This window comes from Oreochromis niloticus, linkage group LG19, assembly GCF_001858045.2.
Source record: "Oreochromis niloticus isolate F11D_XX linkage group LG19, O_niloticus_UMD_NMBU, whole genome shotgun sequence".
Taxonomy (NCBI): domain Eukaryota; kingdom Metazoa; phylum Chordata; class Actinopteri; order Cichliformes; family Cichlidae; genus Oreochromis; species Oreochromis niloticus.
Window position 1 is genome coordinate 5464963 of NC_031983.2, and position 20176 is coordinate 5485138.

The 20176-nt window shown below is 39.0% G+C and overlaps 1 protein-coding gene across 3 annotated transcripts in view; it reads left to right on the plus strand.

The window, feature by feature from the left end:
- The window catches only part of kcnh5b (potassium voltage-gated channel, subfamily H (eag-related), member 5b), a 199710-nt gene that overhangs the window by 105909 nt on the left and 73625 nt on the right, over window positions 1-20176 (plus strand). For all 3 annotated transcript variants that reach the window (XM_025901102.1, XM_003451194.5, XM_025901103.1), the window contains exons 11-12: window positions 3115-3307; window positions 18292-18488. In XM_025901102.1, the coding sequence (XP_025756887.1) occupies window positions 3115-3307; window positions 18292-18488 (390 nt within the window). The remainder of the gene's footprint in view (window positions 1-3114; window positions 3308-18291; window positions 18489-20176) is intronic.

Consider the following 20176-nt stretch of genomic DNA (forward strand, 5'->3'; position numbering starts at 1 on the left):
TCTGTTACAGTGCTTAATCTACTGATGAAGGCGCAATAATGTGTGTCTCAAGGTAGTGGAAAATAAGTTCATGCTATGATATGTAACTGTATGTGTCTGAGTGAGTCTCTTTAATAGCTACACTTTGGCAGACCTTTCAATATGGTTGGCAACAAAGTTGAGATTAGAGAGGCGTGTGCACACTGCTGAGAGAGGACAGAGTCTTTTTCTTGCTGGGGCTTAGTGTAAACTTGGAGTCAAGGCTTTGGCACAGCTTTAAGTCATCCACCTGCAGCAATTATACACTTGTTTTTATAATGTCTTCCCTCATTCTAGAAAAATCAGCTGCTAGTGACAACTATCATGTCTTATGTTAGATAAGAGGATGACTGGCTGCCTCGACCGGTTGGGGGTAAGGGGAAAGAGAGAAGCGCATAGGGAAATAGGTCAATACTCTAACTATAGAAGAGATTGTGTGAATTAATCATTAAGGAAAATATGCTCGGCATACTTTAAACGTATACCAATCAAGTAAATTTCATTTGACAAGAATCCAATAAATTTAATATCTTACATTGTCCATATAACAACATTACATGAACAACTTACAGGTAATCAAATTACATAAGTCAGCGTTTTGGGCATAAACATCTTTTGAATGTAATGACAGAAACCCCATGTAATAAATACTCAGCTGTAATAAATATTTTCCAAAGATCTGAACTGGACTCCAAACCCATACTGAACAATCTCCATGCATTCTCCACAGTGAGGCTGTAGCTAAGGAGGGAGAGCAGGTCATCTACCAATCTCAGGGGTGGTGGTTCAATCCCTGGCTTCTCCAGTCTGCATACCAAATGTCTTTGAACAAGACGCAAACCCCAAGTTCCTTGTATGAATGCGTGTGATTGGTAGACAGGTGCTTTTAGCTATTTGGAGCTGGACTTGTTCTTAAGTCAAAGTTTATTTGTGTAGGATATTTTATGCAACCTCAGCTGACCAAAGTGCTGTATAGCTTATACAAAATATACAGTATAATAAAATATACATTATACATAACGATTACTAAACCAACAATAAACATACACTGAAAATCAAATAAAACAAATTAAAGAGACACTCTATTGAACTCGACCTAAAAGCAAGCAAGAAGAGATTTTTAGAAGTGTTAGAAGTAAAATGACTGAGAGACTTAGGTTAGGTAAGCTGCTCCAAAGATTAGGAGGCACCAATGAGAAGGCTCTAATGCCTCTCCTTTTAAACTTGGATCTAGGAATATCCAAGATCAGCCGGTTTGTAGACCTCAGTGCAAAAGTTCTGTTAAATAAGGGAGTGTCAAACTACTGACACTCCTAAAAACAAATAATAATCCTGAAATGGACTGAAAGCCAGTGTAAGGAGGCCAATATGGGTCTAATGTGCAAATAATGACATCAAGAGGCTAAGAGATCAACGGCACTGTCATACCCATCTAACAGGTTGGGTTGTCCAACCTGTTTTGTTCCGATAAAGAAAGTTTGTCTCCACCTATGATTGTATATCTCCAGGATAGTTCACTAGTGCCTGAATAGAAGCATGGCTGCTGGTTTGTCTATGCAAACATATCTGTGGGTCATATACAAAGCAGTGAATGATGTTATGCTTTTTTGACTATACAGCATACCGGTCATCAGGTGCTTTTGTTACATAACTGAGTGAAGGTTAATTGTGCTCAGAGTCTTTTAGATATCACTTAACATGCAATGATATTGTTCTCAAAACTCTAGGAGATGTCAAATGCTGAAGTGGCGTGATCAGAGGACACCTTCAGTTGGGTAATTGTGCTGCGTGACAACCGTCTCCAATGACAATTAGTCAGAAGTTACTAAAATTAGTCTTGTCATGCAGTATGGCTGATTTTCAGTGTCTCTTCTGACATAAAGCTCACGCGCTACATTCATTTCAAATACACCTAATTTTTCAGGGATGTTTGACTATGATAAAAGATTGTGAAACAGGACAAGAAGACATTCTGTTTAATTGTAAGAAGAAATTAAAGCTGGATGTCATTTAGGAGTTTCAAAGGAAGAAGATATTGTGCTTTGGTTTTATTTCACAAAACAAGTGGAATTTGTTTCTTTAAAAAAGCAGATTTTAGTTTACTTTTACCACTATTTCATGTCTTAAGTTGTTTTTTTTCCCACAAAAGTTAGAACAAGATGTGAATACAGTATTAATTAAGCCCCACATGTTTTTCAAAGTGATTAACAAAAAGAAAACAGGATAGGACAAAATCTGAACCTCTCCTTTTTTCTTCCTTTCAGTTTTAATATGAAGCAGCTCATAATATGATGGGAACACTTTAACGGTGCCACACTAGATACATTTCAGGTGTTGTATCCCTTAAACCTCAACCACTTCATACACTCACATTGTGTTGCAATTTGCTGATGGTGTGCTGCCTGCTGTCCTGGCAAAACAAGACTCCAAGAGCGAAACCACAAAGACGCGACACTGAAGTTTGAGAGATGTGCTTCTGAGCGATTATTTTAGATGGACACTTACATTTCTGCTTGAGGGCTTCAGGTGATTGACAAGGAGCACTGATATAAAAACACTCTTGCACAAACCAAATAAAATCTTCCCCTGGTGCTCTGATGGATTATCTCACCGGGTGGAAGCGGTTTCATTTTCTCAACGATATCAGAAAATGTGTACTTCTGCAGATAGTAAAACGAGGAAGCAACGAAATCTAGTGTGTTCTTGTCCACTTATGAGATGGGAACTTTTTTTTTTCAAAGAAAACCCTCCAAGCCTCCTGTAGTGTGTCTGTGTTCCTCGAGCATCAGCAATCCAAAGCCGTTGAAAGAAAAACTTACTTTAAAATTTGGTCTAAAAACTGTCATTAATGCTGAAAAGAAAAAGAAAAGCCGGTGGTAGCAGTGTAATGCTTTGGGCAGTGTTCCCCTGGGAAACCTTGGGTCCTGCCATCCATGTGGATGTTACATTGACACGTACCACCTACCTAAGCGTTGTTGCAGGCTGTGTACACCCTATTCCCTGATGGCTGTGGCCTTTTTCAGCAGTATAATGCACCACATCCTGGCTGGTCATTTTTTTCCCAGTCTGACTCTCCAATCTGATTCTCTTATTCAGGTGTTCAATGAACATCCAGCATTCAGGTTAGCTAGTGATGGCTGCCTGCGCTCACTGGCAGTGGAGTTTCAGACCACCCACTGCGCACCAGGAGACCTGATCTTTCACGCCGGGGAGAGCGTTGACACCCTCTGTTTCGTGGTGTCGGGGTCACTGGAGGTCATCCAGGACGATGAAGTCATTGCCATCTTAGGTACGTGATCACTGAATTAATAAAATATTGTGTTTCTTAGTTTGATTCTGACAGCTTTGAAAATTGAACTTTAATATTTGGTCAAAAAAATTGCAAAGCATCACCTTTTCTTTTCTGACCTTTAAGCAACAAACATATTCACGTAGTCATCATTTGGATATAATGCCATGTTTGTAGAAAGTAGAAATTCTTAAATTAGTTATCATTGTGCAACAACAACAAAAAAGTCTTTCTCAAAATGTAGACTGAGGTAAGGAGACTGGCATGTTCAAAGCTGTACATGCACAATAAATACTGAATAGGGAAAAGGGACACATTTCATGAGAACAGTTCATGAGAACCCAACAGGTCAAGTCAGGAAGAAAATTTCATTAAACACTTAAACTACTTTAACATCTGAAAATGCAGAAACATAATTTTGTGTATTTTGGGCTGCCAGTGAGAAGGTTAACCAGGTGACAGGTGGATTTGTTAAATCGTTTGATCTCAAGATTCTTTTAAAAGCAAGAAAACCTTTATGGTTTTTGTGCTTTTTGACCTTTAATATCTGAGCAGATTTCACAACACAACAGGTTATGAAAACCTCTCCACGCACACAAGATAAACAAGTAGTTCTTTAAATGAAACAGTTGGACCTGCTGTTTTTGTACTTGACTTTTAAACTTACAAACAAGAGAAAGTACATGTGTGGGCACCCTTCAGAGACGAGCCACTTTAATAGTTATGTTCAATCACGTCAGTAAGTTGACGTCAGTTTGGACTTTCAAGTGTTAAACACAAACAGCGCGTCTCTTATCTGCTGCTGTGCATATTGCTCTCCGCTGCCTTGTACTGTATAATATTTATGAGTTAGAGAAGAAAGAGAGAAGAAAGGGAAAATGCTTTTTATTGAGGTGTGCACAGATAGCACTGATGCTCAAAGCATCCAGTGAAAGGCGCTTTCTCATAATCATCAGCGGGCCCCAAATGAGCGTTTACCAACAGCGAACAACAAGAACAAAAGATTATTAGTATGAAGAATGAGTGCAAAGCTGCACAGCAAAAGATCATCTGGTGCATGTGCAGAGGTTTAGATGAAGTAGCACATGCACAAACATGCACATCCACAAAAATCGCTGTTATGATCTCAGTGATGGAGACGCTAGTATGTAAAGGGTGAGAGTGTGACATTGGTGTGATGGTTATTTTCCTATTGTTAGGATAATGTTTCCTGTGCTTCCTGTTTTGAGACAGACTTGTTGAGATGAACGCGAGTTCTAAAACACAGATCTGTGTGACAGCAAAGTACAGAAAGTTCTGAACATGAGCAGAAATACTGCTGAAACACTTCTGAGCTGTTCAATTACATTTGGGGAAAACGTTCACCAGAATGCAGGAAATAAAGTGCCGATCGCTTGAACTTTCCTGAGGTGGACCCAGCTCCTCTGTCCAGCATTATTTTGCCTTTCCATCTCAGCCTGGGATACTTGGACATGTCTTCTTTAATAAACAATGAAACAACCAGAAAAAGTAAAATTTTTCACAGCATCCATTGGTCAACAGCTGCTTTTGCAAGGCAACAGGAGCAGCTTTTGGTGTACTGTTCAGTGTAGGCAGAGCATGTTTCAAACTTTAGAACAAATAGACTGTTTAGTAGAACTGAGGTACGAAGCAGGTTCAACACACTCAGGGTATCTTTCTACCAGCTGGACTGACTCACCCTGACCCTGAGAAAGATAAAAAACTTATCTCTATCTCTATTGTTAAGGGCAATTGTTAAAATTTCCATAAGAGAGTTTTCGTTTTTACGCCTCTGCCGTAAAAGCCAACAGGGTATTGTCGTCACAATACAAGGCGATGTGGACGCTCAACTTTGTGAATGCAACAACATGAGAACGAGGCGGCACTTTTGTTTGCAGCCACAAGGTTTTAAAAAATCAAGCAATAAAGTTGCATATAGGACTCTGTATTTATTACTGATGCTTATTCAGGAAAACAAAGACTTGAGACACTATTAAAATGTTTTAGCTCCTCCTACTGTCTGATTTGTCAGTAAGCGGACACATTACCACATCTACAACTGCTAGAGAAATGTGTCTACATAAGCAGCTGTGCAACAAGATAGAAACTACAGTCTGCTACAGGCAACATGAGAAGAAGAAAACATCAACTACTCTTAACTTCTCTAATGTAGCTGCATTTCCAGGTGAAAAGGCTGAAATGAACCAAGAACAACAGGATTGGTGAGTGCTGCTCCACAAACTATCATCTGTGAATTGATTGAGAAGCAACCCAGGCTGAGAACTTCCAGTTAAAAGAGGATTCACAAAGAGATATGCAGCCTGAAGGAGAACAAGGTGACAATAGACAAACTCAGCAAAGTCACAGCATTCTACAAAGACAAACTCTTTATACTGTGTGCAAAGAAGAAAGCTGAAAATGCAAAGAAGGAATTGTTGGAAGTCCAGACAACACTGGTAGAGGAGAAGATGGAAGTAATGGGAATTAAGACAGAAATAGCAGACACTGAACTTACAGAGAAAGTGTAAAAAAGCCCTCAAGTGGCTGAAAAGGCAGGAAAAAGAAGCAAAGGAAATGTTACAAAGGAAAGTAAAAGAGTTGATGAAGGTGAAGGAGCAGGAGAAAAAAGCCCAGAACTAGAGCTGCATCTGGAGCTGCTTCCAAAAGCAAAAAAATCTCCCAGCAACACAAAGGTGGAGGAGATGAAGGTTCAGCTCAGGCTGAGCCATAATTTTCTATTCTTTCCTCCTCTCTCCACTTCTCTCTCCTTTAAACAAGTAGTTCTCTTAACTTTTCCTCCATCCCCCCTCTACCTTCATCTTTCAACCTCACCTCCTTCTCTCTACACTACTTCTAGTCTTCTGTTCTTGTCTTCACCTTCCTTTTCTCACCTTTGAAATGAAGATCATAATCTTCATCACCCTCCAGCCAATAAGTATTTCTGCATGTGCCTGCCTCTATGACACTACACATTGTGGTTATAGAGGCAGGCGCATGCAGAAATAGTTGTTATGATTTCACTTACGGGTGTTTTTAGATATACAGATAGATAGATAGATCTATCGGTATCTCTATCTATCTATATATCTATATATATGTAAACAAAGCTACAGAAAAAAAATATATATACACAATTATTTTCTGTAAACAGTCTTTAAATTGGCAGTTTTTATGTTTCTTTCTTTGTCTTTCACTTTCCCTTCCCAAGCATTATTTGTAAACCAGCCATTCCCCAAATTCCGACTGCAGTGATCTTTTTTACATATAAAAAGTTTGTCTCCAAATCAGGTGACCTCTTTTTTTATGTCTACTGATGCTCTAATGTTGACATCCACCTCCGTGTACGAGCTTTTTATAGCCCAGATGTGGTCGTAGTGGATGTCTTTTCATCGTCCAACATAGACTCATTTTAGATGCCTGCCTCTATGGGCTCTGCAGTCTCATGTTTCCAGAAGCTGGAGCACATGTTTTCTATAGGTGACCAGTGAATTTTTCACTTATCACCTGCGGCTGAGACAATCAAATGACATTATTGGAAAATGATCTGGAACAGGATGCCACCTTCTGAAATGGGACTAGATCACACCAGTTATGTGTGAAGGAATGCAGCGTGATCAGCGGACAAGATGGCGTGGGCTCTTGGCGCTTGATGTTCAAATGTTAGGGAATACAGTAATCCCTTGCTGTTTCTGGCATGTAATATTGTTAACTGCTATAATGCAGCTATGAGTCTCACGTAGATCACCAAATCAGTTGCAGATGAAGGTTACGGGCAAAAATACGTCAGAGTGGGCCTTATTGTCTTATCTGGTCTCTGCAGAGTCTCCGTTTGTGTTGCCTCTTTGCTTCCTTGACATCATTAGGAGGCTGCAGCAGGCGAGGAAGCAGCCTGAGGTTCATAAAGAGCATATTAAATGTTTGATAAATTGCTTCATCTAACTGGGGTCATTAATCAGTAAATTGTCAGCTAGTTGTCTGCTGATACTGTGGAGACAGACAGGATAAAGATTGCACTGAAATATATTTTTAACATGGTTGTGTTTGTTTTACACTTATCGTTATATCTTTAAACCATGGCACTGACATTTTGATAGCATAGGGCTTTACAGCGCCTCACTGTTCAAATCAGAGTCACACAGAGAGTCTACTGATTCTACTGCAGCAGTGAAACTCTGTTCTTTCAGTGTCCAAACTCTTAAATCCAGTTAAATGTTAAAATGTGAGGTTAAAATGTGCTCTTTCAGAAAGATTTTGGAGACCACATCAGTGCTAACTGGCAATTATTGTCTCCTTTAAAACTGATTCAACCCAAGTTTTGCTTGATTTTCATTTTATATTCCTGAGGAACCTCCTGATATTTTTGTATTAATTTGCAGCAACCTTCTAACATATTAGCTCCCTATTTAATAGGCTTAAAATGTACCTCGACTGAAAAAAGAGCAAGGCCATTATTTCCAATCACCTCTGTTTTAGAGTTGCATTTATAATTATATTTGTGATGAGCACTCTTGTTTTTTATATTCTGCTCCTGTTTGCTTTTGACTCAACACTTCCTCATTCAGTGCCACATTACAAAGAGCACCTGTTTAGGAGGCAGAATCCGCCACAGGTGATATGAATCATCGTGTCAAGTTCCATTAACTAGATGCTTGAAATGAAACTACAGCAAATCTGAGTTAGCAATAAAACTGAATGAATGAAATAATGAAATGAAATGTGTCAATAAGATGTAACAAATCAGTTAGTAAAATTGTATCCCTCTGAGATATTCCACTCAGCCACGTGTCCACACCCATGTAAAGTTACAGAACAGGATCGGTGGTGTGTTAAAGTTTCCAGCGCTCTCCTCACTCAGTAACTCTCTATGGTAAATGGTTTTCTACTCAGTTGAGTACTCAAAGCACTTTCTATTGCAATTCTCATTCATCCAGCCACACACACATTTTTACACTGCTTTTATCTTTGCCTTGGCACTTTGTAACAGCTCAACTTGCTCATTATAATAGCCCTTATAATCATTAAAACAGTGTCATTACTGTTGTGATAATAACTATAGACTCATTATAGACTCTTAGAATCAGACAAAACCACACAAACACACAAAATATCTTCATTTATGTAATTTATGTATGCATGATAGCACAAAACATAGTTTTTAAAATGTATTTATATGTTTTATATAACTAGATAAACAGATAAAATATGACTCACAACGACTGCATGTATAATGTAACATGAGGTATAGAACACCTTGAAACTCAACGATCTTTGAATATCCTCGCCACAGGTGGTGAAAGAAATAATTAAGTACTGTTTATTGAATTTGAAAATCTCTCCACAGAATTCACTGTGGGTAGCAACAAGCCCATCTGATCCTAACTGGATTGCCTGCAAGTTGTTGTTAAAGTTTGTGTTGCATAGCAACCAAGAAAACGTCTCCTCAGTAGCGGTGCTTAGGGCTGCAACTCGTCTTTTGTGCTGGAGAACAAGGTAGCTGTCTGATCATAGCCTGCACACTGAGAGGAGGATGGAGGGAGGCCAGTGTAGGTGTAAGGAGAACGACAAGATCTTGGAAAGGGTGAGAAGAATTGCAATAAATAGTAAAGGTTAAAGGAAGCAAGATAAGGGTTTTTTCTGTATGTTCCTGGCATGAAAAGAAGACTTCACTTTAATAATTGCCTCCTTCTGCAAAGTTTTCCTCTTCGGATTTCTGTCCCATTCTTAGCCTTTTTTCCTTTTAGTGAAAAAGAAAAGAAGTTGTTTCAGCACCAGAGCTCATGGTGGGAAACAAGGACAAGGACAAGACAGGGAAAGAGTAATGTATTATAATAAAGTAAGCAGAATGCACTATAGGATGTAAAGGGACAGCAGCAGAATCGAAGAAAGGAAAGGTGGAAGGGAAAAGAAGAGGTAGCTGTCTGATCATACCCTGCTAAAGAAGTGAATCCTTCTAAAGAAAGTGATTTCAAAATGGAGGAATAAAAAAAACGCGGAATGCAATGATCCTAGGTGGAGAGCGGAAGAGAGAGTAGACTGCAGGATAGAAAGGTTGAGGAAAGGATGAAGGAACAAAGGAAGGGGGAGAAAAACACAGTCGACTTATACAAATAAAATAATAAAAAGGAGATGGAGGGATTGATGGTAAAAAGAGGGAAGGAGAAAATAAGTATGATCATACAACTTAAAGAGAGAAGTGAAATAAATGGAAATAAGGTGAGGCAGAAGGAGGGAGGAGCAAGAAAAGGAGGATGAAGCTGTTTTGTGCTGGATGTGGTTTTAGAAGCAGTGATTTTTCCCCAGGCTGAGTGGTGAGGCTGCTCCTTGAGCATGTAACACACTCTGCTCTCATTAGTGTACAGTGGCATCAGGTGGACACACAAGTATGTGCACACATATTCTGGAACAACAAAGATACTTGTGGTAATGCCAGTGTGTGTTTTTAAAATGGCTCTTTAATGTCTCCATACACAGGCTGTGGAAACAGATTTTCTCTTGAGGGACAATAAAGTATCTGAGTGTGGAAATGTGGAAGCGTGGAGAACAAAGACATACAAATTAACACACATAAAGTAAACACACTACATATAGTCTTAACTCCATTATTAAATATGTTAGGGGAAAAAATTACCAGCCTTTTACGGAGCCCTGCAAGGCTCCTTGGAGAGAAAAAACAGAAGTGCTTTTGCGTGATCCTGAGAAAGAGTTTTTCCCCTGCATTTATCGTACTTCCATCGGTACCCGTGAAGCTGTCCAGCTTACTGCAGCTGGTTGTCAATGAATTCAACCAAAACCATCATATGCCTTGCGATGAGTGTGTTCCCTTACACCAAGATCTCTCTACAGATGTCTGTCTCTTATATAAAAAACATGTGTATTGCAAAGTGCTGATTTAATGTCCATATAGTTTAGGCCAAGCTCAAAATAAAAATCTATGAATCTCTCCCGTGGGTGAGCTATGATTGTTTCAAGGGTTGGACTGGGAGAAAAAAATTGGCCCTGACATTTTTGGTCCAGGCAGCCCACCATGACAGCTCAAATAAATAAACAAATGTATTTCATTTTGTTTGATTATTGATATTGAGACTGCAGCGACTGTGAGGAATTGTTACTAGTTGATTTTAGTACTACTGTTGATGGTGCAGCATCAGCAGCCCCGACAGCTAACATTTGCTGCATTTATTTTTAGTTTCTCAGCTTTTCAGCTTTCATTACTTCTTCCACACTAAACTCTGTTCTATAAGGTGCTTGAACACACAGCAAAAGTGATGCTGAGCAATACAGTGTCTGTAATAAAAAAGAATGAACCTATGGGCATCTGTCAGTGTTGTGAGGCTGGTGCACAGCAGCCCTTCAATTGATCCGTCAGCCCACCGGGAAATGTTCAGCATGCCAGATTACCGACCAAGGACTCAGTACTGACCTGGAAGTGCTTGCAATTAAATTAAAAACTTTTGCAGGATTTTGCAAAAGTACATCTTTTTTTCCCCAGTGTACCTTGCGGGGCTCCGTAGATTTGTCATATCAGGTAAAATCTGGGAAAAAATTAAAAGGTTCATCCAAAAAACAAAAATTTTATGCTATGTACGTTACATTACAGACATGATGTGTACGATGCGTTGTATGAAAACCAATTTTGTGCGGTGGCACTTTGGTTCTAAATTTTGGATTATTAGCAAAAGGACAAATCACTCTAAAGTCCTCTACATTTATCAGAATTGCTTCAATTTCATCAGTTTTCTGATCAGGTTTCATTTCTATTTAAAGAAAAAGAAAATGTTTCTCCTCCTTCTTTCATCCAGGCATCATAGACTTGGAAGAGCAGAAGAATAAACAGGGAACTGCTCACAATCAGGCTTTTAGCCTGTATTATATATTTATTGATTTCTCCTCTGGTATAACTCTGAGAAAATTTACTTCTTTTTTTCCCTCAAATGACGAGCTGATTAATTTTTCAGATATTCATGCTGCTTTGTTATGAGAAGGGGATTTTGGTCTGGATTCCTATTCATATAGCAATATGTTCTGGCCCAGTGAGAAACAGTGAGCAGCAGGAGATGAGCCTCTAATCACATACAAGTGTGCATTGGCCGCATTACAAAATATGGTACTAAGAATGATCGTGGAGCTTTTTTGATGTGTAATACATTAAAAGAGGAATATATTAGAAGCACAGGTTAAAGAGACAATGATAAAAGGGAACCTTCCACAGAGAGGGTAATATCTTTTTTAAGGCAGTGCTGCTTTTAATGACTATCTCAAGAGTGCAGTGAGATAACATCTGAGTCAGAGTAGTGATACTTAACAATTCACCCACAGTGCCAGTATTTTTTTTCTTATTATCAGTATTAATATTACTAGTATATTCATCTACATCTAACTCACTGTTGTTATGAGTTCTTCTGTGTACAAACTCAGCTTTATTGCTTGAGGTGGCTTCAGGCAGACATTGGCCACACCCTTAATATTAACCAATATAGTTTTACTGAAATCTGCTATAGACACCAGGGTGTTAACATGCTTATTTAACCTGATATCATGGCATGTCTAAGCATGTATTAGAATTCACTGAACCTTGCAGTTTATGGTGTGTTTCCAACTACTTATCAACTAAATCCAGGTACACCAATTAACCTTCTACTCTAATAACTAAGACTGGATACTGTAGCCTCAACTCTGAAGTTTACCAGAAACTCAAATACAAAGACCAGTACCTACTCTACTCTTATACTCCCACCACCTAACATAAACTCGGGGTAGTCAGGACCCTAAAATTCTCAACAGAAAACGTTTCCTGTAAGGCTCAACGAAAGAAATGGAACACAACATTGCCATCCCTTATGTTTCAGGTTTGTCAGAGAAACTTGGGACAGTTTAATTAAGTTTGACATCCCAGTGCACTTCAGGCCCAGCCCACCGTCAGACAAAATCTGGTTTGCCCCAAGGACAAAACTCCTAAACATAAGCTACACAACATAGTCTATGCTGTGCAGTGTGGTGAAGCGCGCTGAGACCTTTACATAAGACAAACCAAACAGCCACTCTACAAATGCGTGGCACAACACCTCAACAGCTACCTCAACATGTCAAGACTCAGGTGTATATCTGTACCCGAAGAAGAACATTCACATTTCTGACCATAAAGACAGATGGTTTGAAAGACGAGCAAAGGAAGCCTTCTGCATCTACTGTAAACAACCATCATTAAACAGAGGTGGTGGCTTACGACACCAGCTGTCAACCACCTACAATGCAGTCTTGAGATCCCTTCCCAGGTGCTTAAACCCTCTCAGACCTTCAGGTGACCTTGGTTACACTTCATAAAGCTTGTGTAAATACTGTGGACATTTTGCTGTAAGCAGATACAGCAACATTCTCTAATTAATTCACCAATTATTTTAATTAATCATCTCATTAGAGTAAGTAGTGTTGATTAATACCTTGTTTGTCATGTTGGGACTTTGAGGCAGTTCAAGTTCCTGTTGTTGAGGATAGAATGAACTTAATTATATCTTCATTAGAAATTATTAATCATTCATATCGACAACATTTCTACAAGTGGACAGTTTATCTGTGGCAAGGCCAACATGGGCTTCAAATGGTAATAGTGGTGCTTCTAATACAGTAAGGACCATTAATGCTGCTGTTGGAGGATATCAGTGTCACTGCAGCTGTATAACTATCTCCACCTACTCGGTTCAGGATAATGGGCTGACAGTGGTTACAGCAGCATCAGCACACCGGTTCTAAGTACCACCTTGACATGTATCTTATTGGACTGCCATCAGGTTGAGCTGCACTGCTAGATAAAGCAATAGAAGGGCACATCCACCCACAGGTAATTTCTTTTTCTGCTGATGGGGGATACACATATGTCAGAATGTTAACTGTGAGTTGGTGTTTGCAAAGAGAAGAAATTCTCCAGTGTAACTCATTTAGAGCAAATCCATTCATCTGCACAAATACCACCGGATAACACCGCATTTGTCTCAGTGACACTGATGCCTAAGAAAAGCTGTGATCTGTTTTGATTCTTTTTTTTTCTGGTTTGTTTATGTTGGCTAAGATTTGGCACCCAGCGAGTCCTGTAGGATTCCAGTGGGATCAAAGATGTATTAGTGTACAGTGTGTCACAGAGGGTCGGGATAATACGGGGGAAACAAACCTTGGAAGTAAATTCAGCAGGGAGGAATTAACATCTGTTGCTTTCTCTGCCAAGGCTGTTTCAGCATGGGGTTCCTTAGTGAAAGATCAGAAAAAAACAAGACTGTTTTCCCCAAATTGAACATTTAAAGCCCTCAGACTATACTGAAACAGTTTCGGGATGAGATGTGATTGAACAAGTAAACTAGGTTATTATGAGATCGAAGGTAGCCTGTTTATTGGCATTCTAAAATCAGGTGATGATGGAATGCACTTCACATTCATTTAATGTAAAGTTATTTACTGAGCTGTGATTGATTTGTCTCTTTTCTTCATAGTTTTCAATGTTTTTAGTTTTTATGTTGAAATAACATGAAGAAAGAAGATAATTGTACTGTTACGCCGCAGCGTCCATGGAATAGGAAAGTAGTGTTCAGAGGTCCAAGCAAAGTTTGGACACACTCTGACTGAATAAAGTTTATACAGGGAAATACAAATCAAGCACAGCTTAACCAGGGCAAATGGGTGCGACTTAATCTAAAAAAAATTGAAACAAAAAGCTGAATTCTAGCAGAAATGTCCCAACCTACCTAACTATTCTATTTAAAAATAATAAAATGGAAGTGAGGCCCCTGACCCCATCTAAGTTAACAGAGAGAAAGGTCTAACTCTTGGCTCATTCTCCAGGAAATAGCAGGAGGATAAAGGACTATAAAAAACAATGCTAAAGAATTCTAACCCTACCCTGAACTCTGTTTCTCCAACACTACTAGTAACCTCACATAAAGTTACAAAGAGCAAAGATTGTTTAAGTGCTCATACTAAATCACAGCGGCCTTCAATGGCAAGTTGACAGCACTTAAAAAAAACACAGAAATATATATATATATTCTCAGGGTGCAGCATAGAACTATGGCACTGATCCAATCAGTTGGTGAGGGGAGGAAGGGGAGGAAGGCAGGATGAAGAGCAAGTGCATGCCCCAATCAGGAAAAGGGAGCACTCCCTCACAGCATATAAAACAGTCAAATTAAAGATACTACAAGAGGAAGGAGTGCAGCATCCCAGGGCCATGGTAGTACAATTTGTGGTCTGGCCCGAGAAGCCAAAATCATTAAGGCTGGTCACAAAAGCAAAGGTGGAGTAAAATGTGGGCTTTGTTTACAGGCCATGCTGTAACATTTTCACTACCAGCCATCTGAATAAGCTGTTCTTGTGAGGGTTTTTTAGTCATAGATGGTTAAATCAGATCAAAATCTGGATTGCAGAAAAACAGAAAATGCTGAACTGTTGTTGAGGATTATCTATAGTAGAGAAAACCAGCCACACATACATTCCAAATGACAAGAACAAATATTAGAACATGCTAGTCAGCTCTATTTCCATTTCATCATCTCAAACTTTTGATGCCAGACTGGCAGACCAGCATATGATTGATGAGGGCAAGAAAAATGCAATTTGCAATGTATCTGTTTAGAGAATGCGAACTGGTAATTGCCATTTTAGGCTGGTTTATAGTTTTAAGCCTCTAATGTGGTGGCTGCTACAACCCATCAGCTATTTGTTTCAAAGTCTGCAAGTTTTGCTGTCACCACAAGTGATACTAATTCTTAAGCTTAAGGGTGTGGTTTCATTAATTAACAGGTTGCAGACACAAGGGGCTTGAGCAAGTTTTCTAATTAGAGTCACAGAACAACACTTAAACATGGGTTATCTATGGGCAAAGGTAGCCAATGTGGGGCCTGTAGCAATTTTGCCCTTTTGGACCCCCAAGAGGGAATTCTCTGGGTACCTGACAGTGGGCTTGCTTACAGAAAACCCTCTGTGGCTGCTTTGTGGGTTAGCCCATACAGGCCTCATAGTAGTTTTACCCTGAAGGTCCCCCATCACAGTTTTCTGTGGGCAACCCATAATAGTCTTGCCCATAGAAAATCTATATAGCGACCCAAAATAGCCCGCTGCAGGCTCTCTGTGGGCACACCAACCTCTGCCCCAGATTAAATTATATGCTGTGCTATGAGGTAGAATCTGCAACAAAGTTTATGCTTCAGTTTTGGTGAGTAAAATTCTAGTATTTTATTAGTCTGTTACTTGCTACTTATTAGCAGGTATGAATGCAACTTTCTAACAAAGCTTATCAGTGTTTGCTGAAAACTTAGGAGAGAGAGTTGATGATTTCTTTTTTTTCTGTACACCACTTTCCTTTTAGCAGTCAGGCAGAATAATATGAAGGCTTTAGATGTGTCTGAGTGATCAGGAGCATTGCAGAGCCTGGAAATGGGGGTTATGGCCCCAATGTATCCATCTTCCTCCATCTATAATCTCATTGTAAGCGTTAGATTCAGTGCACACATTTCCACCATCTTCAGCACCCCCTGGTCCGCGTGACCACATCCACATCCAGACTGCTAATTGGCAAGGAACTGTGGGTCTCCAGGGAGCTCATTCCAGATGAGTCCTGCTGCCTGAGCCTCTGTTGGATGTTCAGAAGGAAATGGGCCCTCAGGGGTGCAAAGGAGGGATTGTCAAGATGAGATTCACTCACTCACACACCCACGGTGGCATACATGCTTCATTTTGCGACTGTATGTTGGAAGCAGTATACGTATATTACTCAGCGTGTTGTGACAGCTTGTGGACAGTGTGGACTGCTTTTTGTCGCGTCTTATCCAGGTCAGCTGTCAGAAAAATGCTGAGACGATAGTTGTGGCAGGTTTGACACAGATTTGAGTCTCGTCTTCACTTTTTTGAGCTCAGAGTGCACCTAGATGTCTTCTGGGAAAAGTCATGCAGAAGCACCATTATATTCTGTTTGCTGCCTATTTAAGATACATTGATTTCATAATGGGATTCATCACTCACAAACATTTTTTGATGACTTGATGTATTCGTTCTTTCCTATAATTGTTGTTCTCTTCCTGTGTTGTTATTATGACAACAAGCATGGCACTGCTCAGGAGGTGCTCACAAGTGTAAATACTCATTCATCTGCTATACATATATACGTCTGCTATATGTCATCTACTTCGTCATCCACAAGGTTTTAGCTGAATTTTTTTATTTACTAGGTCATAACTTTATAAAAAGATATTTTCCCTTCAGATATTTTCCCTACTGTATTTTTTTAAAAAGATTTTAAAGAGTTTATGAATCTCCTAGAAAAAAACAAAGGTTATGTAGCAGCCTCGTGCATACTCTGTCATGCTACTGCAGTTATCTTCTGTGTGTGTAGGTATTTAATAAAGTTTTTTAAAAAGTACAAAAAACACAGGTAGTGGCTACAGTAGATGTTTTGTGAAACAGTTGGTTTTACTTTTAGTTAACCTGTTGTATGGTAGAGCTTTGCTCTTCTCTGCGACTGGTTGGCAGAGACCAACCACTGCACAAGCAGTAGCCTACAGAACAATTGCACCACATGATTTGTACACCTGCTCCATCTGACAGTAGAGGCAGCTAGATGGGCTGTCTGTAGCTCACCCAGGTTTACCAACAGTGCCAACATGCTTATAAAACACTTGGAATGCTCAAGTGGAGTAGAATAGGGCTATACAAGAACTATTTACCATCTACTGACCATACACATCATGGATGGTGAACTTTCTATTTCCAAAGACTAAGTGCTTCAAAGAAGTTTGCTATACTTCAGAAATATTGATCAACACCCAAGAGTGAAGCAGAACTCTACAGTCAATGTTTCAAAAAATTTTTCCGTTTTCTTCTATGGTTTATTAGTTATCTAACTGCCAACATAACTGTATCCATACCCACTACATGCCAGCTGCCATCAACTTTTAATGATGTACATGGTCAAATCAGCAGGTCTGATTGCTATGGACTTGGCCAGGTAAAACTGTTGATAAGGAACAAAGCGTAGACTGAGTGTGGTTCAGACAGAGATTTAATGTCATTCTCATTAAATATTAATGTAATTCTTATAAATGACATTTCCATGCTGTGTGACCATTTAACTCATGTAAACTCACACTTTGGTGGGTGGTGGTAAAACACAGAATAATGCAGCAACGGTATATGTGGCTCCATATCAGACATCCACACGGCTTTTATAGTATATTCAGCTTTTATAGATTTTAGGCCTCATTCATTCAGGTAGTTGCCAGAAGCTCGCCGACAGCTCCCCAGTCCTATGTGACTGTGCTCTACACTGTATTCATGCTTTCTATCAGATACTGTGTAAAGGCTTCTATATTTCTTCAATTAAACTAGAGATGCACAAATTGCAGTTTTATCGGCCGATTGTCATTTACCATTTTTTGTAAGTGTGACCTGCGGATACTGTATTTTGCCAATTATGATTTTCTTTGTATGTCCAATAACTGACAGCATAGACAAAGAAAAGTCAGCTTTTCTTAAATGCAAATTTGTGTTTGTATAATAAAATAAATTATTAAACATGGAACTTCTCCCAAAATGTAAATTGCAAAATAAAAAGAGCTGCTGTACACATACAGAGATTTATTTTACTTTACCAAACAAAAGCAGATACAACAGATTGATATAACAAAACTAATCTTACATGATTTTCCAGTTACATAGATAACAGGACAGGATTTCTCTTTCTTTCCACTGAGAACACCAGCTCGTTCAGCGCTCTTTTTAGTGTGTTTGTGCTTGTAACTCATTGTTGGTAAGCATTTCCAACATTAGGCTGTGCTGTGCCACAGCAGTAGGAACTTGTATAACTTCACAGCATTAATTTAATGATTGTGTAGGGGCATGCAGGGCTTGCTCTGTGCTTTACCTCAGGTGTCATCTTTGTAAACAATTGATGTTGCGATAGTTATCACTGATGAATAAAATGCTCTTCCTGTTTACTGTGTCCTCAGGAAAAGGTGACGTGTTCGGAGATGTCTTTTGGAAAGAAACCACTCTTGCACATGCGTGTGCAAATGTTAGAGCACTTACCTACTGTGACCTCCACGTCATCAAGAGGGAAGCTTTGCTCAAAGTTTTGGAGTTTTACAGTTCCTTCGCCAACTCTTTCTCCCGCAACCTCATCCTCACCTGTAACTTGCGCAAGCGGGTAAGATATTCAGCTCTTTGTACGTGGTACATAAATAGTAATAATAACAGACATCACTCCACTTTGCAGTCTGACAAACCTTTCTTGCTGCTTTCTGTGTAGGTGGATTTATTTATGACTTCTTCTCACATCACTGACAGTCAGATTGTTCTTTATTTGACTTCACAGTTGGTTTTAGAAAACCTATTCTCTAAAGCCAACTTTAGAAATATTTTTTTTTAGATTTCCATATAGTTGAAAAGTAAACAGGTAAAAATGAGAATAGATACTAAACCTCACCAGTTCTGCCAAGAAGAGAAGAATGGTCAAACATTCAGCCAGAATTATGCAAAAGCTGTTGATGGCTACCAAAAGTATCTTGTTGAGGTGCAGCTTTCTAACAGATAACCAAAGATTAAATGTCCAAGGGTGTATGTATGTATTTGACCCTGTGTGTGTGGATTAGGGAAAATCCAAAATAAACTCAAACTTGTAGAGTTTATTTCAGATTTGGATAAAGTTGTATGCTGTAAATCCTTCCACCCTGTAAAAAGATCAGTTTAAGAGATCATTAAAAGCTCAAAATTACCATAAGTACATGACCTCAACTGTGTATAGACTCACCAAATAAAACTAATAAAAAACTCATTTTGTAAATTCACGCAAAAGAAAAAGGACCCATACCTACATCTTTGCTTCATTAATAAGTAGACAGTATTGTTGTTTCACTGAAGCTGTTGTGACAACAACTGTACTGATCAGTGCAACAGCACAATTGACTCATAGTTTTTCAGACTTAGCTGCTGTTGACAGGGTCAGTAGTAGTGCCACCTAAATTTTGTTTTTAGTCTACCGACCCAAGCTGTCTGCTCCTCTGGCCAATAGCACTGAATTTTTAAAACACTCAGGTGAAGAGAAGCACACAGCACTGCTTATGTACCAGAGGGGCCGTTCTGTGTTGTTGCAAAACAACAGCTAACCCTTTTACAGTAAGGTTATTGAAATATTACAGCTTTGAAACACTAACATGATATATCTTCAATACAACTTTCTTTGCTGGCACAGCCATGCTCTAGTGACAAATATATCAAAACACAAAGTTTGACATTTGTAGTCACGAGTCCCCATTAGAAGGGAAATCTTGTTTTTATGTGACAAGTCTGTGTGAAATTTCTTGCATTTATAATATCAAAAACATTGCAACTGGAAAACCTATAAAAGATTCAAGTTCAGGTGTCATGTACACTACTTTCTATGTAATGATCAATCCTTTAAGTTCAGTTTGATGGCTTTTTGGAGGCATGCTGGTGAGTGAGAATGAATCTTTAGGTTGGTTAGCTTTCTAAGTTTTTTTATTCACTGTAATAGTGACTAAGCAGTGTGAATGTTCAACACCAAGTATTTTAATTTCTGACGCCATGCTTTACTTGTCAATTTCATGCATATTTCATGCATATTGATATTATTTGGAAATTTGAAAAGTTTTGGCACTGACATTCCAAATAAGAGAAAAGTTTGGCTCAGCTAGGGCTGAATTCATTAAAAACAGATCGATACAGTTGAACTAATTTGACTTGCTAAATATCTTATAAGTTTTCTAGTGCAATGTGAGCAGACTTGTAGCCTCAGCGGTTTGATGGCCACAGACGTGTGTTTTTTGCCTTTTTACCAGAGAAACATGATCATTTCTGATACCATTGCTCGTCTTT